Raw genomic sequence first — 14,982 nt, 5'->3', positions numbered from 1 at the left:
AAAGAAAATTGTGGTAGTAACATATCATATCTTTCAGACATCCAGCAGAGGACAACACCACATTCAGTAGAAAAAGAAATCAATAAAATACACAACAAATTCCTTTTATTCAAATACCAGATTGCATTTGCTAACATAATGAATGGGACAGTTTTGAGATGCTGCAAAAAGAAATAAGGATTTTTGTGTAAAAAGCTTAAAATGTATTTCAAATACCCACAAGTGATGTCAGCTAGTTACAAGTTTTGTACATGCCTGCAAGCCTCCGTATTAACTAGTGATATGCAAAATGCTGCATGCTACATATGCATGGAATCAAAGCACTCTGAGCTATATTCTTAATACTTAAATTGCAACTGATTTTAATGAGGATGAACATTTATCTTGAATAAATTAATGTGAGACAATATTGAGAACTTCTAAATTAATTAGTGAAAATTAATCATTCAGTAGAATTTTAATAGGGAAGTCTGAAGACACTGTACTGTATGTATGAAAAGACTTTTTCTTTAAAGTATATTAAGGCATTTTTGTGAGCATTTGCTTTTTAACTCCTCAGTAGGACTGAAAATACGGTATGTCTAGGCTTTCTAGACATGTTCCCTTTCTCCATCCTGCTGTCTGGGATTTCTGGATATGCCACTCTGATCAAGCTGCTGTTGAGCCTGTAAACTCTTGGCACACAAACTGTCTGTTTACACATCAGTTCTCAGTTTTCACTGAGAGTCAAACCACTGCCAGAGGGACATGCAGTTGCCCCAGATCCAACACTTCTAGACACACAGTGCTCACTATGCATGTGCTGCCCACTTCTTATTCTTATATGCCATAAATGACCGGTATCAGACCAGAACATGAGGACTAGGTCCAGTGCCACCCAAAGATGTTGAGCACACTTCACCTGTGCAGCTTGTGTGATTGCACACAGCGATCCCAGACAGGAATATGGCAGCTCTAATATCAGCACCAATTGCATGCTCACTGCCAAGCCCACTGAGATGTTTTTCTGTGTGAGCAGAGGCTCTCCCTGCCGCTACTCGGCACTCACAGACAAGGAGCAGGGCACAAAGGAGGTCCCTCCTTCAAAGCCAAGGAGGAATTGTATCCTTTCAGATACCACGTAAGCATTTAGCTCTAATTTTTCATTTTCAGAAGCATAAAGTAAAAGAAAATCCTTCAAAGCAAACATTTGTTTTCTTTAAAAAAGGAGAAGAGATTGTGCTGCCCTTCCCGTGCCCTCTCTCCAGTGGGGTAGAGTTGGCCATTCATGTGTGATGCGGAGAGGCACCTGGGGCTGCCTCTGCCCCCAGACACTTGTGTGGGAATACGAGGTACCACAGGTTGCAGGTGAAGTTCTTCAACACTGCTTTCCCCAGACGTCTTAAAGAGGGCAGCATGTGCCTTTTTCCCAGTGAGGAGGGCTAGCACAAACACTACTCTTTCAGCTCCAGCTTCTGTCCTTTCCTGGTTGCGTTTGCAGCAAATTGCCAAACATAATAGCAAAATATACAGCTCTAGCATGAGTCTACATAACTTAAGCTGTGCAAGGGGTTATGGAGATGGCAATGCTATCTAATTTAGGTGCTCCCAATTTTTCTAAGTAGCACTTCCCTGTGGGAGGAGTGGCATTGCTTTCCAGGGTGAATGACTTGTCGTGCAACAGTACTACTTGTGCAATAAAGCATTGATCGTTGTCTGAAAGAGTGGCATAATCTGGCTGTTTCCAGTTTTAAGCCTTAACCTGAAGCATATGAGACTGGTTAAAAAATGGACGTTTGCCTTAGACGACCCTTCATTCCCCTTCCTACCCTTCCCTTCTCCAAAAACAAAGGAAACTACCATGCAGCTGTTTCAGGAAGGGGTATTCGTTTTGCGTATGCCCTACAGTGGTTCAGAAAATCAACTGGAATTTCAGTGCAATATGAATGAAGGATTAGACTTGGCATCATTATCTAAACTCATGAATAAATATGTACAGAAGAACTTTGTCCCTCCAAAGGGTCACAAGACATTAGCTGGTTTGACTTCTTATTTAGGACAAGTAAGCAGTTTAGTTTCTCAGGGGATTATTATAGTTAAATTACAGCCTCATATGCTCTTCATGAGACAAGAAGGACATTTTCCTGAGCAGCTTTTTCTTCTTAATGTGTGAAGGACACAGTTTCCTATTTCTTTCCAGTTAATTTCAGAATTCTTTTGCTTCAGATGTCTCTGAAAACAAACAAAACAAAATGATAGGGTGAAACAGGAAACCTTTACATTTGGATTTAAAAATTACACAGAGAGTGCAGCTGAATGAGGTCTTGAGTCAAATTAACGGCTGTGATTCGGGGCTTGTCTGTGCCATAAAATGGTTTGTCAGTACAATTATACCAGCAACCCCAAGACTACAGCAAAAATACAGTTAATATACGACTCCAACACAGCTGTGCCAGCAACTTTGCCTAAGTGTGTGAAATTCACACCAGTAAATTTTTCATTTACTAGTATAGTTCATGTAGTTTAGGGAAAAGTTTGACCTATACAGGGTGAAAGAACTCATTTAGTCAGTGTAAGGTATGACTCCAGCAAAAAGTTTTTCCTGTTGGTTCTCCAGTGTGATTATGCCCATGATGTCTGTGCTGTGTTGCTGATCTGGCAGATGTGGGAGAACAGATAGCCTCCTCTTGGAGACAGTCTTCTAATGGGTGTTCCCTGGGGCTGGGGTAACAGAGTTACAGGCCTGGAGGGAAGTTAATTAATAATTTAGTTAATATTTAATGGCAGTATGCCATCATGCTGATACTTCACCAGCAGGCTCTGTTCCCAGCTTTGCCACCCCACAAAACTACGTTTTAATCTGCCCTTTAGGGCAATGACAAGACCTGTGCATATAGGAAGAATATCTAGATAACCATGGTGGTTTGGTAGTCTTCCCTGCCCTTAGGGTCTCTGAACCTGCAACTGCTTTGAGACAGGCTGCCTGAAGTCCTGCCTGTGTCAAAGCTAAGAACTGAAACATAGCTCTCAGAGCAGCACACAATTCATTTGCTCCCTCTTGACTCTTCCTTCCTTCAGTAATCACTATTGATTGCATCCTGGGAAAAAAGCTTCAGTTTGCACATTAGGGAAAAGTGAAAACACCAGGCAGTAGAAAAATTATCTAACAATGAAAATTGGCAAAGTAGGCGATACCTCCAAATCTGCATTGAAAAATATTTAAGAGGAGGGGAACTTTCAAAAGTGCTGAGAATATACAACTCCAGTCATGGATTTGGGTTCCTTACTCCAATATCCCTGAGGCTACAAAGTTTGCCTCAGCAGGAGGCAAGGGGAGCTACGAAAGGAACAGCTAGCTTAGAGGGTCAGTGGTATGAAAGCTCCAGTGAGATGTCTTCGAAAAACAGTACAAAAGGATTAATGAAGATGTGGTGGGTCAGAAAGGTTGGTTTTCATTTGTAGCACTGTCTCTAGCTTTCAGTCATGCAGGAATCTGTATCTCAGCACAGTCAAGGTAAAATAAAAAAAAAAAGAGGAAAAGTTGCACCTCAATCTGTTTCATCCAATTACATTAAAAAAAAATGGTGCAAACCAAAAACAAAGCAAACTACTTTGTCCAAAAAAAACCACCTTAGCTGTTGAGTTTGTGACAAGAGGAAAACACAGCTGTGTATGTTTTTCATTCCCTACAGCATCTCTCTCTCTCATCTACTTTTCCTTTTTTTGGCTCCTGTTTAATAAGCACACAGGCTTAGTCAGCTGAGACCATTGCTTTTCCAGCACTTGTGTGAAGTTCAAGCCCAGAAAGCAATGTCCTCAAAGAGCCTGACACCAGTAGTCGTTTTCAGCTCTCCAGGTGTCTGGACCATGTTGTTTCCGTCATTTTCCAGCCAGGAGGTTACAAGCAGCTCTCAGCACTGGAAACAGAAGCTGCGTTCTCTGGTTTTGCTGTTGGTATTTTTTTGATGTTGCTGCTTCTGCATGCTTCCATCTCATTTTGGTTTGCATGGATGTGGGAATAAGACATTATAGCAGCACCAGAGGTACTCCAGTTCATTGCAATGAACCTTCTCTCTCTTTTTTTTTCACAGCTAAGAAAAAGCACTATTTACATCTTTAATGTCTTCTAAAAGACTGTCAAACTGAGGGCTTTTCTCATAAAAAAAAAAAAAAAAAAAATCCCCCAAAAAACAACTCATGGCATTAAAAGGAAAGAAACTTGTGTTGTTAAAAAGAAAGTCATACATTTTAAATGTTTTCAGGGTTTTTTCCTACTTTCTCGTGAATCTTTAATGAAAGGTTAAAATATGTTAATGATAGTTGTTGCTATAGCAAGCTCCAGGCATCTGTAGTGAAGTCTTTTGTTTAATTGCTTATTGTTCTGGAGTGATGAGGTCATGTTAACATCATTGACCCTCTGGGCACATTTATTCTATCAAAATTAACATAGCAATGACCTGAGGCAAATCTCTATTCTTTCTCCCTTCTGCTTAGGGTGAGGACTTGCTCTTACTAGTATCTTCCTGGCATGCTTTGACCCTAGTTGTGGAAAGACTTTTTGGGGGCGTACTGGTGAACACTGCAAAAAATAAATACTGATTTTCTCAAAGTACACCTGACTGTTAAGGCTTACTTCTGTATTTCACGGAAACTATTTTTTCCCCTTAACGACTCCATTTAAAAGTAATTTGGATTAATAGATTTAATTTTGATAGGCCATATATAGTAAATAATTAAAAGTGGATATTCATAAATACCATACATGTCCTGACAAAGGGAGGGACCATGGGTGGGAAATAGTTGAGTGATGAATTCTTGAAGTAGAACTAACAAGATCAGATGTTAGGCTTTTTTTGGCACAGATGCAAGAGGCAACACATTTTTGTACATTATTTGCTTTTAAGTAAGCCTAAAACAGCTACTTGGTTATTTTTAATAGCCCCTTCAACCAGTTATGTAGCATACATACTCAAAAGCTGATTAAGTTTCATCAATCATTTTACCTGGCAAGATATTTTATAGGGTTTTTGCCCACATTAAAGGTTAATTTCATGTACCCACATCAAATCCACATTTCTCAAAATGCTCACAAGTGCAAGCATAGAAGCTTGACAGAAGTTTTAAGTGCTAGATAAAAGCCATAATGGACGATTTCTAATGGCTGGGGAGACACCAGCAGGCTGAAGGAGCTATGTACTCCTTGGCTAGCTAATGATTTACGAGGGTGGATACCTCTGCAATCCACTGAGGATGATAATTTATGGTATTGCTTCATAATCCAAGACAGACAGTGATCTCCCTCAAGGTGGCAAAGGTCTGTCCTTTCATGTTTTGCTAGAGCCCTCAAAGACAACAACTAATAAGGTGAAACCTTGCCTTTACTAATAGGGAGTTTAAAAGGCAGGTGGATAAAGACTTAAGCGCACTGATGCCACAACAGTAAGTAGTAAAATTAGATGTAGGTCCTCTAGGCTGGCATTGCTTCTTGAAACTAGGTTTCTCCCTTAATGCCTATAGTCAAAAGGACTATTTTAATCAAAAGAGAGATTCATTCTCTCTTTATTGCAATAGAGCAAGTTCCCATCCTCCTTGGCAAGTGGATTGAGGAAGTAATGCATTATGTGAAACGCCCTACTTTGTTTCATTTTTCAGTCTTTCCTGTAACTTTTGAATTTCTGTGGCTGTGAGCGGGGGAAGAGATGGCTGCAGTGATACCACACACTGCTGTGGATGTCATGTTTCTGAGGAGTCTGAGCATTTCAGAAAAACACCACTTGTTTCAGATTCAGTGCCTGCTTAACTCAAATAGAAGTGTTGCATGCCATTTTAAAATAAATACAAAATGCATTTGAAAATAAAATACCACTTCATAATAGAATTTTTTTAAAATCTTTAAAACACAACATTTCAAGTTTTTCTGGGTTTTCAGGGGTTTCTCTTAACAAAAGAAGCAATTCAGCCAACTCAAGTGAAGTTCATAGAAGGTTCAGCTGTGAGTGAAAAGATCTGGGACTACACAGTTTCACTCAGATATAGAAAAAAAAGTCTAATCTGTGTTTAGCTGGAAATGATGCTTGGAGCTTTTTAGAAGCGAAGGCCCTCTTCACCAACACTTTAAGTGTCTGCAGACTGCCAGAGCAGAGCCTCAAGGATTTAGTGAAAACACAGATAATTCCTGAAAGCTTTTTAAGAGACAAACCTTAGTCATGCACAACAAGGCGTCCACTTCTAAAAAGAGGAAAAGAATTGCATTTAGAGTACTATAATTTGTTACAGCACACTGGCACAAATCAGAAAAATTAGACAGGCTTTCAGAATACAAAGCCTTTCTCTGGGTTGCTGTGTGTTGTTGTAAGGATGACTGCTGGTCTAATCAAGGTTTTGTCTCTATCTGTAAACCTGAGCTTGCCTGTGAACTTTATCACCAGAGCGATGATAGGTACAGCTTTGACAAAGGTGGCATCCCTAAGAGTGACAGGGGGTCACAGGCAGCAGCTCAGAGGTGCCCCTCCTGCGCTATTCACAGAACACTTGGGGCAACAGCAGCAGCTCCCAGGAGACACCCTCCCTCATTTTGGGGAGTGAAGGTTACCGGCCAGTCTGAAAAATCACTCTGCCAGCCCTTGTTTGCATTCACAAGTGATCATAGGTCACACTCACCTTCTTCCTTCAGGGTGCATGCTTATTTCTAACAGTGGTGCCTTGAAATACTTTTGTTATGTTTTCAATTATGTGTTCATCCACATAGTTGTAGTCGTGCTCTTCTTCCTCTTCCTTTTCTGCCTCACACTTTCCAAGTGCCTTGTTTGTTAGACCTGAGCAATTAGCAAAAAATAACTGTAAGGAAATGGAAGACTCTATCCTTGCTGTGAAAAAATATACAGTTCATACAGACAACCACAAAAGCAAAAAGCAAAGAAAGCAACATTCTCCTCACTGTTCTAATTTTCACAGAGATTTTAAATGACTTGCTCAAGTTCCTGAACTTGACTGCCCCCTGGCAGTCTCCAAACCCCACTTGTGTTCCTCCTGAGACTCTCCATGCCTGAGGTGTCTCTCCCTGAAAAACTGAGTAGGACTCATTTTTTTTCTGAAGTTGTGATCTTTTCCTTTACAGATTTTTAAAGGCCAGAAATAACCATTGTTAATCAAGCAGCTGTCTGGCCATACTAGTACAGAGGTTTATCATAAACCGATTTACCTACAAGCCCCCTTGCTACTTTTTAGGAATGAGTAAATTAGCAAGCTATTTCAAGATCTAAGCATCAAAATGAAAAAAAAAAAAAACCAAACCCTAAACCCCAAACCTATGATGAGTTATTTAATGAAGATCTTACTCACACCTGTGGCCACTATCATGTTAATAAGCATTTTCAGGTTTGCAGTTCATTTGCAAGTTGGCTGTGTTTCATATTAGTAAAAGTAAACTAATAAATAAAACAGGCACTGAAAGAATAAGCTAATCCTTGTGATTTGGCAAAGGAAATACTGTTTGTGTGCTCAGATTTGCTAATGCGGCTATAAAGTACAGGTTGCTCATGGATGGCATAGCTAGACTTTCTTCTTTACCAAACACATGCAAACAAAATGATACACTTCTAAGGAAGACACTCAAGGAGAAAGGAAACTAATGTCATCAGGCCAGACTAAATCACAGCTGTCCCCCGTCCCAGACATGTGTAGGATGCCTTCTGAAATGTATATATTTACACTTCAATAACGCATTAAGCAATGAACGGGACAAGCTGAACAATCCCAAGGGGATTCTGAACAATGAAATCAATGCAATTTGCTTCCCTGTTTGAAAAAAAAATATCTATTAGCCTCAACACTGAATTATTGAATCAGATATGCCATCTCAGCCTGCTAAGAAAACAAGGTTTATGTCATCGTGCTGTCTATCCATCCATCTGTCAATCTGTCCAGTACTTTTAAAAGTTTTTTTGCCAGTTTCAGTTAGATTTGAAAAGGGGCAGAAGTCTCAACGTGGTTACAAAAGCGAGAGTTGAATTAGTTCCTCTACTGAAAGAAAAGCATGCAGAACACAGCTGTTATACACTCCGTTTGGCAGCAGACAGCAGGATAAATCAGCATGTGCATATTGGCTGGCCACTCAACACACACGTAGCTCCAGACCTGCTCTTTTTTATTTGATAGGAGTGCCATAAGGAGAGCTTTGGTTATTATCAGGGAAAGGGAAGAGGAGCAGTAGGGGACAACAGACCTGAATACTTAAACCAAATTTCATTAATTCTGTGCTTCCTGGAACAATTTGTATAATTACATTTGCCTTTAGAGTGGAAGGGTAGTGCTCTGCAGACTAAAAATTTCCATTTATCTCACTTGTATTCTCGAGTGAGTAGGATTTTATTTTTTTTTTTCCTTGGAATATACTTGCTGGTTTTGTACAAATTTCAAGGTCACAAACAGGTGTCGTAACTCTCCATTCTGCCCGCCTTCAAAATGTAGGCAACAGAACTAACCCAATCCATCAGGACCCTTGCTTGAAGGAAACCAGTGCTAGAAACCCTGGCTCACATACATACAAGGCTGCACACTTAAAGGCCCCTGGCCATGACCATAACACAGTTTTATAGCTGTCGTAAATAGTTCAGGATTTATGCTACATAAATTAACATTCAACCACATACTAACATTTAGTATTTATTTATGCCTAACTTGAAAACAATAGTTGTGAATTATGTGCAATAATATTGCGAACTAAACATGGTAGAACCACATCTTTATTTCTGCGTCACTTAAGCAAAAATGCACAGAGCTGAAGGCATATGCATAAGCCAAAGTGGTTTTATGAACAGTAGCATTCTCTTCGCTGTGGGCCTGGTTCTGATGCTCCTCAGTGTTAATGAGAACCAGTTCCTTAGGGAGTGTCACCAAAAACTATTCAGTGATAGCACAATCAGAGTCCATAAAACTAATGGACTGTTCCTTGAGCTGGTATCCATCAACCATTCCTTCGCATGATGATGTAGCATATCTTTAAAAACTGTTAAGTGCCACAATCAAAATATTTCATATGCACTGTAAGGTTACAAATTAATGTATGGGTAACGTTTGTCTCCCTCTGCAATCTACTAAGACATTGTTTGGAAATGTTTAATCTTAAATTTAATTTCTTAAAAAATCTTAAATTTCCTGAGACAGACATCTGTTGACCTCTTTCACTGTCCTTTTTTTTAAAAAAAATCTTCTTTGACACTTCTTTTCCAGTCTATCTTGCTGGGTTTATTAAATTCTTAGAGACAATGAATTCTGCTGTTGCACTACTTCTTTTTGTAAAATAAATCCCCAGTGTATTAACAGCTCTTGCAGATGAGAAATGGTTGCCACAAGTTTTAAGCAATCACATATTTCAGGCCCCATCATACCTTCCTGCAAGGGGGCAAGAAGAAAGGCTCAGGGCACCGCTACGCACCCCCCAGGCTCCCAGGTGCGGCTCTGCACAGGGCTGGTGGGGCAGAGCTGCCAGAGAGCAAGAGAGGTGACTCATTTGAAGTTCCCTTTAATTACCCTAAATATACCACTGTAATGCCTCCTCCTTACAACCACTTCCACAAACTCCTGCCTGGATCCTCTGCATATTACTGCAATTAGAATCAGTCACATCTAATAAGCGAGCAAAATATGTAAGGATTCAGAGCTATGCTTTCTTTCCCCTGCCATGCAACAAGTTAGAGTTTGGTTAAGAACAAAGCTGGCTGAAAATGTTTTAATATCATTTACTAAAGTGTACTGTCTGTCCTATGAAATGATGTGATCTCCACATTTTAAATAATTTTCTTCTCTTTTTTTAAACTTATTTCTGCAGATGTGTCAGTGAAGAGTAAGTTTTGTGTTCACAGCCCAAAAAAGTCCAGTTGTTGTTTTTTTTTAAGATAGTTACAGGACCATAGAGGCCAAAGGTTCTAATAATAGTTTTGCCCTAATCAAAGACCGAGATAAAGTGTGGAAGCTGGAGAGTTTTCATACATGCATACAGTAAAGGATTCCTAATTCATATTGCTTATCCCTATGTGTCTAATTCAGAACACTAATATGAAAGCCCTGTGATGTCACCAAAGAATAAACAGGGTTTTTTTCAAAAAATAATTCAGAATTCTACGTTTTGCTTTAATTTTTTTGGGGTATTATGTTTAATTCATTTTAATATTTGGTTTAGAGCACAGCCCTGTAACCAAATGTGTTGCCCTAACTGATGGGACAGCAAGCTACAACACAGGGGTGGAAATTTCTTAAAGCATCTCCCTTGCCAAATTTTGTAGACATTATACATGCATCCTAAATTGCAGTCAGAAGGCCCACTCCTTTTTTTATTTCTCTAGCCCACTAGCCTGCTAAATCAAGTGTCTGAAGTCAGAATATATAAATATCTTCCTTAAAATGTCCTGACAATAATAAACAAAATCAACATAAACACTTTTATTGCAGACTGCAACAATTCCAGAAACCTAAGCCATAAGCAATAAGATTAGGTAATGTTTTAGAAACTGCACTTAAAACAAATTTCAAGGTTAAAGAAAAACCCATGCAGCAAATTTCTGATGAAACTTATTATCCTGCAGATATTGCTACTATTTGTACTGAATTCAAACTCAGTCAAATATAAGAAAATAAGATAATATTTTCAGTGGCCAATTCGGATTTAATTACAACAGAGGAAAAAGGTTCAATTTCTTTAGAAACAAAGATAATAAATCCTATCTTTATTAACATGAACACTGTAAGGAAAGACAATAGAGGCTTTAAAAATGAAATAAAAACATGTTGTTTTTCTTTTCAGAACTATCTGGCCTTTGGTAAGAAATAGTAGTTGTCTCTGTAACCGGTTTTTTTGAAAGCACAGATTCAACAACCTTATTAGGAATTTGAAACAGGTTTGTGCTTTGGAGGGTGGCTTAACATTCATCAGTGGAAGTTTAAAGATTAGTCAGTGAATGGTGCATTTCCTCCCACTCAAAACCCACAGGAGTGTGTCTGTGTTATTAGTCTTGACATATTTTCTAATCCGTTATCTTGTGAATTAGCAGAGCAGAGTATACTCTCTGGAACAGACAAGCTTGCTGCACGCAACAGTGGACTCATGGGGATCCCTTGGCTGGCCAGGAAGAACTGCTATATCATCTAATCCAATCTTCTGTATAATTCTGCAGTTATCTTTGAATTAAGCCAAATAATTCTGGACTATACTAACACGCATCTTTCAGAAAAACCTTTAGCTTTGATTTGGGTATGTCGGCATACAATCCATCACTGTTCTTTGGTCTAGGTCAAATCTGCCTGGGTCAAACTCACACTATACTCAAATTTAGACAAGAGTTTATACAGGGTTATAGTGCAAGGCAATTAAACATGAAGCAATTTCTTAGCCTTGCAAAGGAAGAAACATGATACGACCTTTTGATTTTCCACATGTGTACTGAACAGAGTTTGTTTGAAACCCTCAGTAACAAAGGCTATTCTTTATCTGATCTGTGAGTAGTCTAAGTTTAGCAGTACGTAGGATGAACTTCAAATTAACTAATTGCAGCTTTCATGAGAAATGAGGCAGGAGATAAGTGATCAATGAGCTTATAAATCAGAAACACGGCTAAGAGCTGGGATAGCTGGGAAGTTAGTGCTGTGAATCTTTGAAGGACCAGAGGCAGGCAAGCCCTCAGCAGCCCTAACACCATTTCTTCTCCAAAATACTCTAATACTCTTGGCCATACACCTAGGGCTACCTGCAAAGCACAGATCTCTAGCCATAAACTCAGGGAAACAGATGGGAAAAAACCAAGCCTGATGGATACCTGAAGTTTAAAAGAAATGCATCTACTGGAAGCAGGAAGAATTAGATCAGTAATCTACCATTGTGATTGATGTGTGGCTCTCAACCAGCAGAAAAGAAAACTCTACTTTCACAGAAGGGATACCACAACAAAGGTTAAGATCTTAATGGAATGAAGGCCAAAGGAAATAGAGCAAGAATAGCTAAGAGAAGACAATTTAAAACTTGAAAAAGTCCCTAGAGAAAGCTTTCTCCTCAATTAGAGTGTTTCAGAATTAAAAGCAAATGAAGAATTGGCTGAGAAAAATAGACTTGTGATAGAAAGTGAAAAAATAGCAAATGAAAATCAAGTGCTCCTGGAGATGCCGAAAAAGGTTTATCAAGGACATAAAAATAAGGCATAATGAGGTGGATAAAATATTGCTGCTGGCTTGGAATGAATAAAGAGAGAGAAGGCAAGCACACTCCAACTGGAGCAGATGAGACAGTCAGCAACATTGCCTTGTTTCACAGCAGTGCCAAAACATGTTCAGCAGAAGGTCCAAATCAAGAACAGTTGCGAGAAGTCAGGGTTTAGTGGACAGATCAACATGGGTGATGTTTTTGTGGGTGTCTGTTACAAATACAAGGATTCGTTAATGGCATGGGTGATGGGGCAGAGTGTACCCTCAATAAGTCTGCAAATGATACAAAACTGGGAGGAATGGCTGAGATAGTTGTGTTGCCATTCAGAGGGACCAGGACAGGCTCGAGGACTTGGCAGAGGAATGTTATGAAATTCAGTGAAAGAAAACACAAGGTCTTGCACTTGGAGAAGAAAAATCCCATGCACTAGTACAGGCTGGGGCTGACTGCCTGGAAAGGAGCTTCGCAGATAAAAACATGGGGGTCCTGGTAAAGAAGTTGACCATGAGCCAGCAATGTGTCCTTGTGGTAAAGAAGTCCAGCAACCTCCTAGGCTTCATTAGGGAAGTTGGTGCCAGCAGAGATTCTTCCCCCTCTACTCAGCACTGGTGAGAGCACACCTAGAGTGCTGAGTCCACATCTGGGCTCCCCAGTACAAGAAGGACATGGACATTCTGGAATGAGTCCAGCATAGGGCCATGAAGGTGATCAAGGGACTGGAGCATCTGAAATAGAAGGGGAGGCTGAGAGGGCTGGGACTGTTCAGCCTGCTGAAGAGAAGGCTCAGGGAGGATCTTATCACTAGGTATAAGCTCCTGATGGAATGATGTGAAGAAGATGGAGCCAGACTCTTCTCAGTGGTGCCCAGTGACAAAAGAAACACAAGCAGGAGCAAATACTCTCACAGTAGGAAAATGGTTCCAACACAAAGAATGGAGAGACTGGGCGATGCCCTGATTCTGTTATTGAGCTGAAGCTTTAGTAACAGCAGCTGCAAACTTCTTTTCTCAGCCAAGGATCTCACTTAAGAAGCTACTGCACAGTTCCTGTAAAAGGCACAGGACGACACTGCATGACTCCACTTCTTGCTGCACAGAGTGGCTGTGTTTAGAAAATAATAATTGAAAAAACTTGGCTGTAAAACTATTATATGACTATAACCCGTGTGGCTTTCCCTGTGTGTGAGGAGTCTAGATCCATTAAGTAAAGCACCTACACAGGCACTGACTCCTGTGCATGTGAGTGAACCAGTGCTCAGCATAAATTTTAAGCCTGGCTTACTTCAGCAAGGGTACCTTAGTCATGTTTTCTTCAGGAGCATCCCCCCTGCTTCCTCTGCCTGCCTCACCCCACAGACAGTAACACATGTAACCCATGCAACTGATCCCTGTAGTGTGGACAGAGGTTTTCAAAGTCAGACCCCAGTGATTTGCTCGTAGTTCCCTTGGCACAAAAGAGTATAACATTAACCCATCTTCGTTTTTTTTTTTTTATTTTTTTTTTCTTTCTGGGGTTTAAACAGAGGATACCATACTTTGTAGCTGCCAATATGGAAGCTTCACCATTTAACCCTATAAAATCTAATAAAATCATTAAACAGTGACAAAATGGAGCCTGCAGGGATATTTTTCAAAGCCACAAAATAACAAATTTGGAATTATCTTTCAAAGCAGCCAGATACCAAAATGCCTTTCAAAAACCAGTTCCCAAAGAATAATTTCCACGGCAATAAGGATTAGTGAATATTCAACATGCCACAGTAATTCTTCACTATAAACATTGTGTATGTTGCATTTGGAAGTTTCAATATGTATAGTTTCAAATAGGCAGTCCTTTTTAGGAGTCTCACACACTGAACGACAAGACAATAAAGGGAAACTTTATAGGATGTTCTTATATGGGTATCAGTTATCAGTTAACAAATGCTGTGAGGATGAGTATTTGTGCTTCAGTCTTCCAAATTTTCCAGTGTTGTAATTGATGTGATGTGTTCATATTTCAGATATAGCCCATGACTGACAGATTAATAAAATCAATTGAATTTTTTATATTAACTGCAAAGTCTTTTGGATTTGTCCTTTTATCATCTAGCTTCTCAGCTTCAGTATGTTTCATTTCTGAAAAAGGAAAAAACTTGAAAGATAAGTAGAAAAACTAACCAGCTATCAAAAATGCTTGGGAAATCCAAACAAATGGTGACTTTAAAAACAATTAACTGTCAAGTAATTTGCTCAATATTATTTTTTTCTTCAAAATACAAAAATCTGAGTTGAAGACATCTTCATATCTTTAATGTAAATTGCTTGTTCATCGTTAAAACCTGTTGGAATCAGTGTTTTTTATAACAGATGATGTGTAAGCATCATCCTAAAGCAAAAGGGAAGCACATCTTTTCCACACATCTGTTCCAAAAAACTACTGAATATTCATACTGCAATGTCAAACAAAGTTTAATACCATGCTGCTCTTGAGAGCTTGGGTGAATTTGCCTTAGGCACTTATGGAGGAAGAACAGAAATGTTCACTTTTCATCTCTTTTGATCAAGCCACAGATTCCAAGTGAAATCACACAAGATAATCCTGTATGTAAATTATTTATCAGGGCTGGGGTTAAGCTTTGTTATATTAATAACTCAAACCATAAGGCTTAACTGACCTTTAATCACACTGGTTTCCACTAATGTAGCTTTCCCAGTCATGTCCTTCTTATTCTCACGATGCACCAAATCATTTTGACAACTAAATTGTAATTCTGAAACATCGGCAGCTTGATTTGAGCACAATTTCTTGGTGGTGTCTACACCAAAATT

The 14,982-nt window shown here is 39.3% G+C and overlaps 1 protein-coding gene across 4 annotated transcripts in view; it reads right to left on the bottom strand.

Moving 5' to 3' along the window:
* Positions 1–88: 88 nt before the first annotated feature.
* THEMIS (thymocyte selection associated) overlaps positions 89–14,982 on the bottom strand; it is an 86,771-nt gene continuing 71,877 nt past the window's right edge. For 3 of the 4 annotated variants that reach the window (XM_080390428.1, XM_080390425.1, XM_080390427.1), the window contains 3 exons: positions 14,829–14,982; positions 6,640–6,794; positions 89–2,211 (listed from right to left, as the gene is read on the bottom strand). In XM_080390428.1, the coding sequence (XP_080246554.1) occupies positions 6,649–6,794; positions 14,829–14,982 (300 nt within the window). In that variant the 3' untranslated portion in view covers positions 89–2,211; positions 6,640–6,648. Of the gene's footprint in view, positions 2,212–6,639; positions 6,795–14,828 lie in introns of those variants that run through there. The other variant, XM_080390431.1, reaches the window with a different exon arrangement.

This window comes from Falco punctatus (genome assembly GCF_963210335.1).
Source record: "Falco punctatus genome assembly, chromosome: 5".
Classification (NCBI taxonomy): Eukaryota; Metazoa; Chordata; class Aves; order Falconiformes; family Falconidae; genus Falco; species Falco punctatus.
The sequence above is the reverse complement of the archived record's forward strand: the minus strand, read 5'-3'. Positions and strand labels throughout refer to the sequence as shown.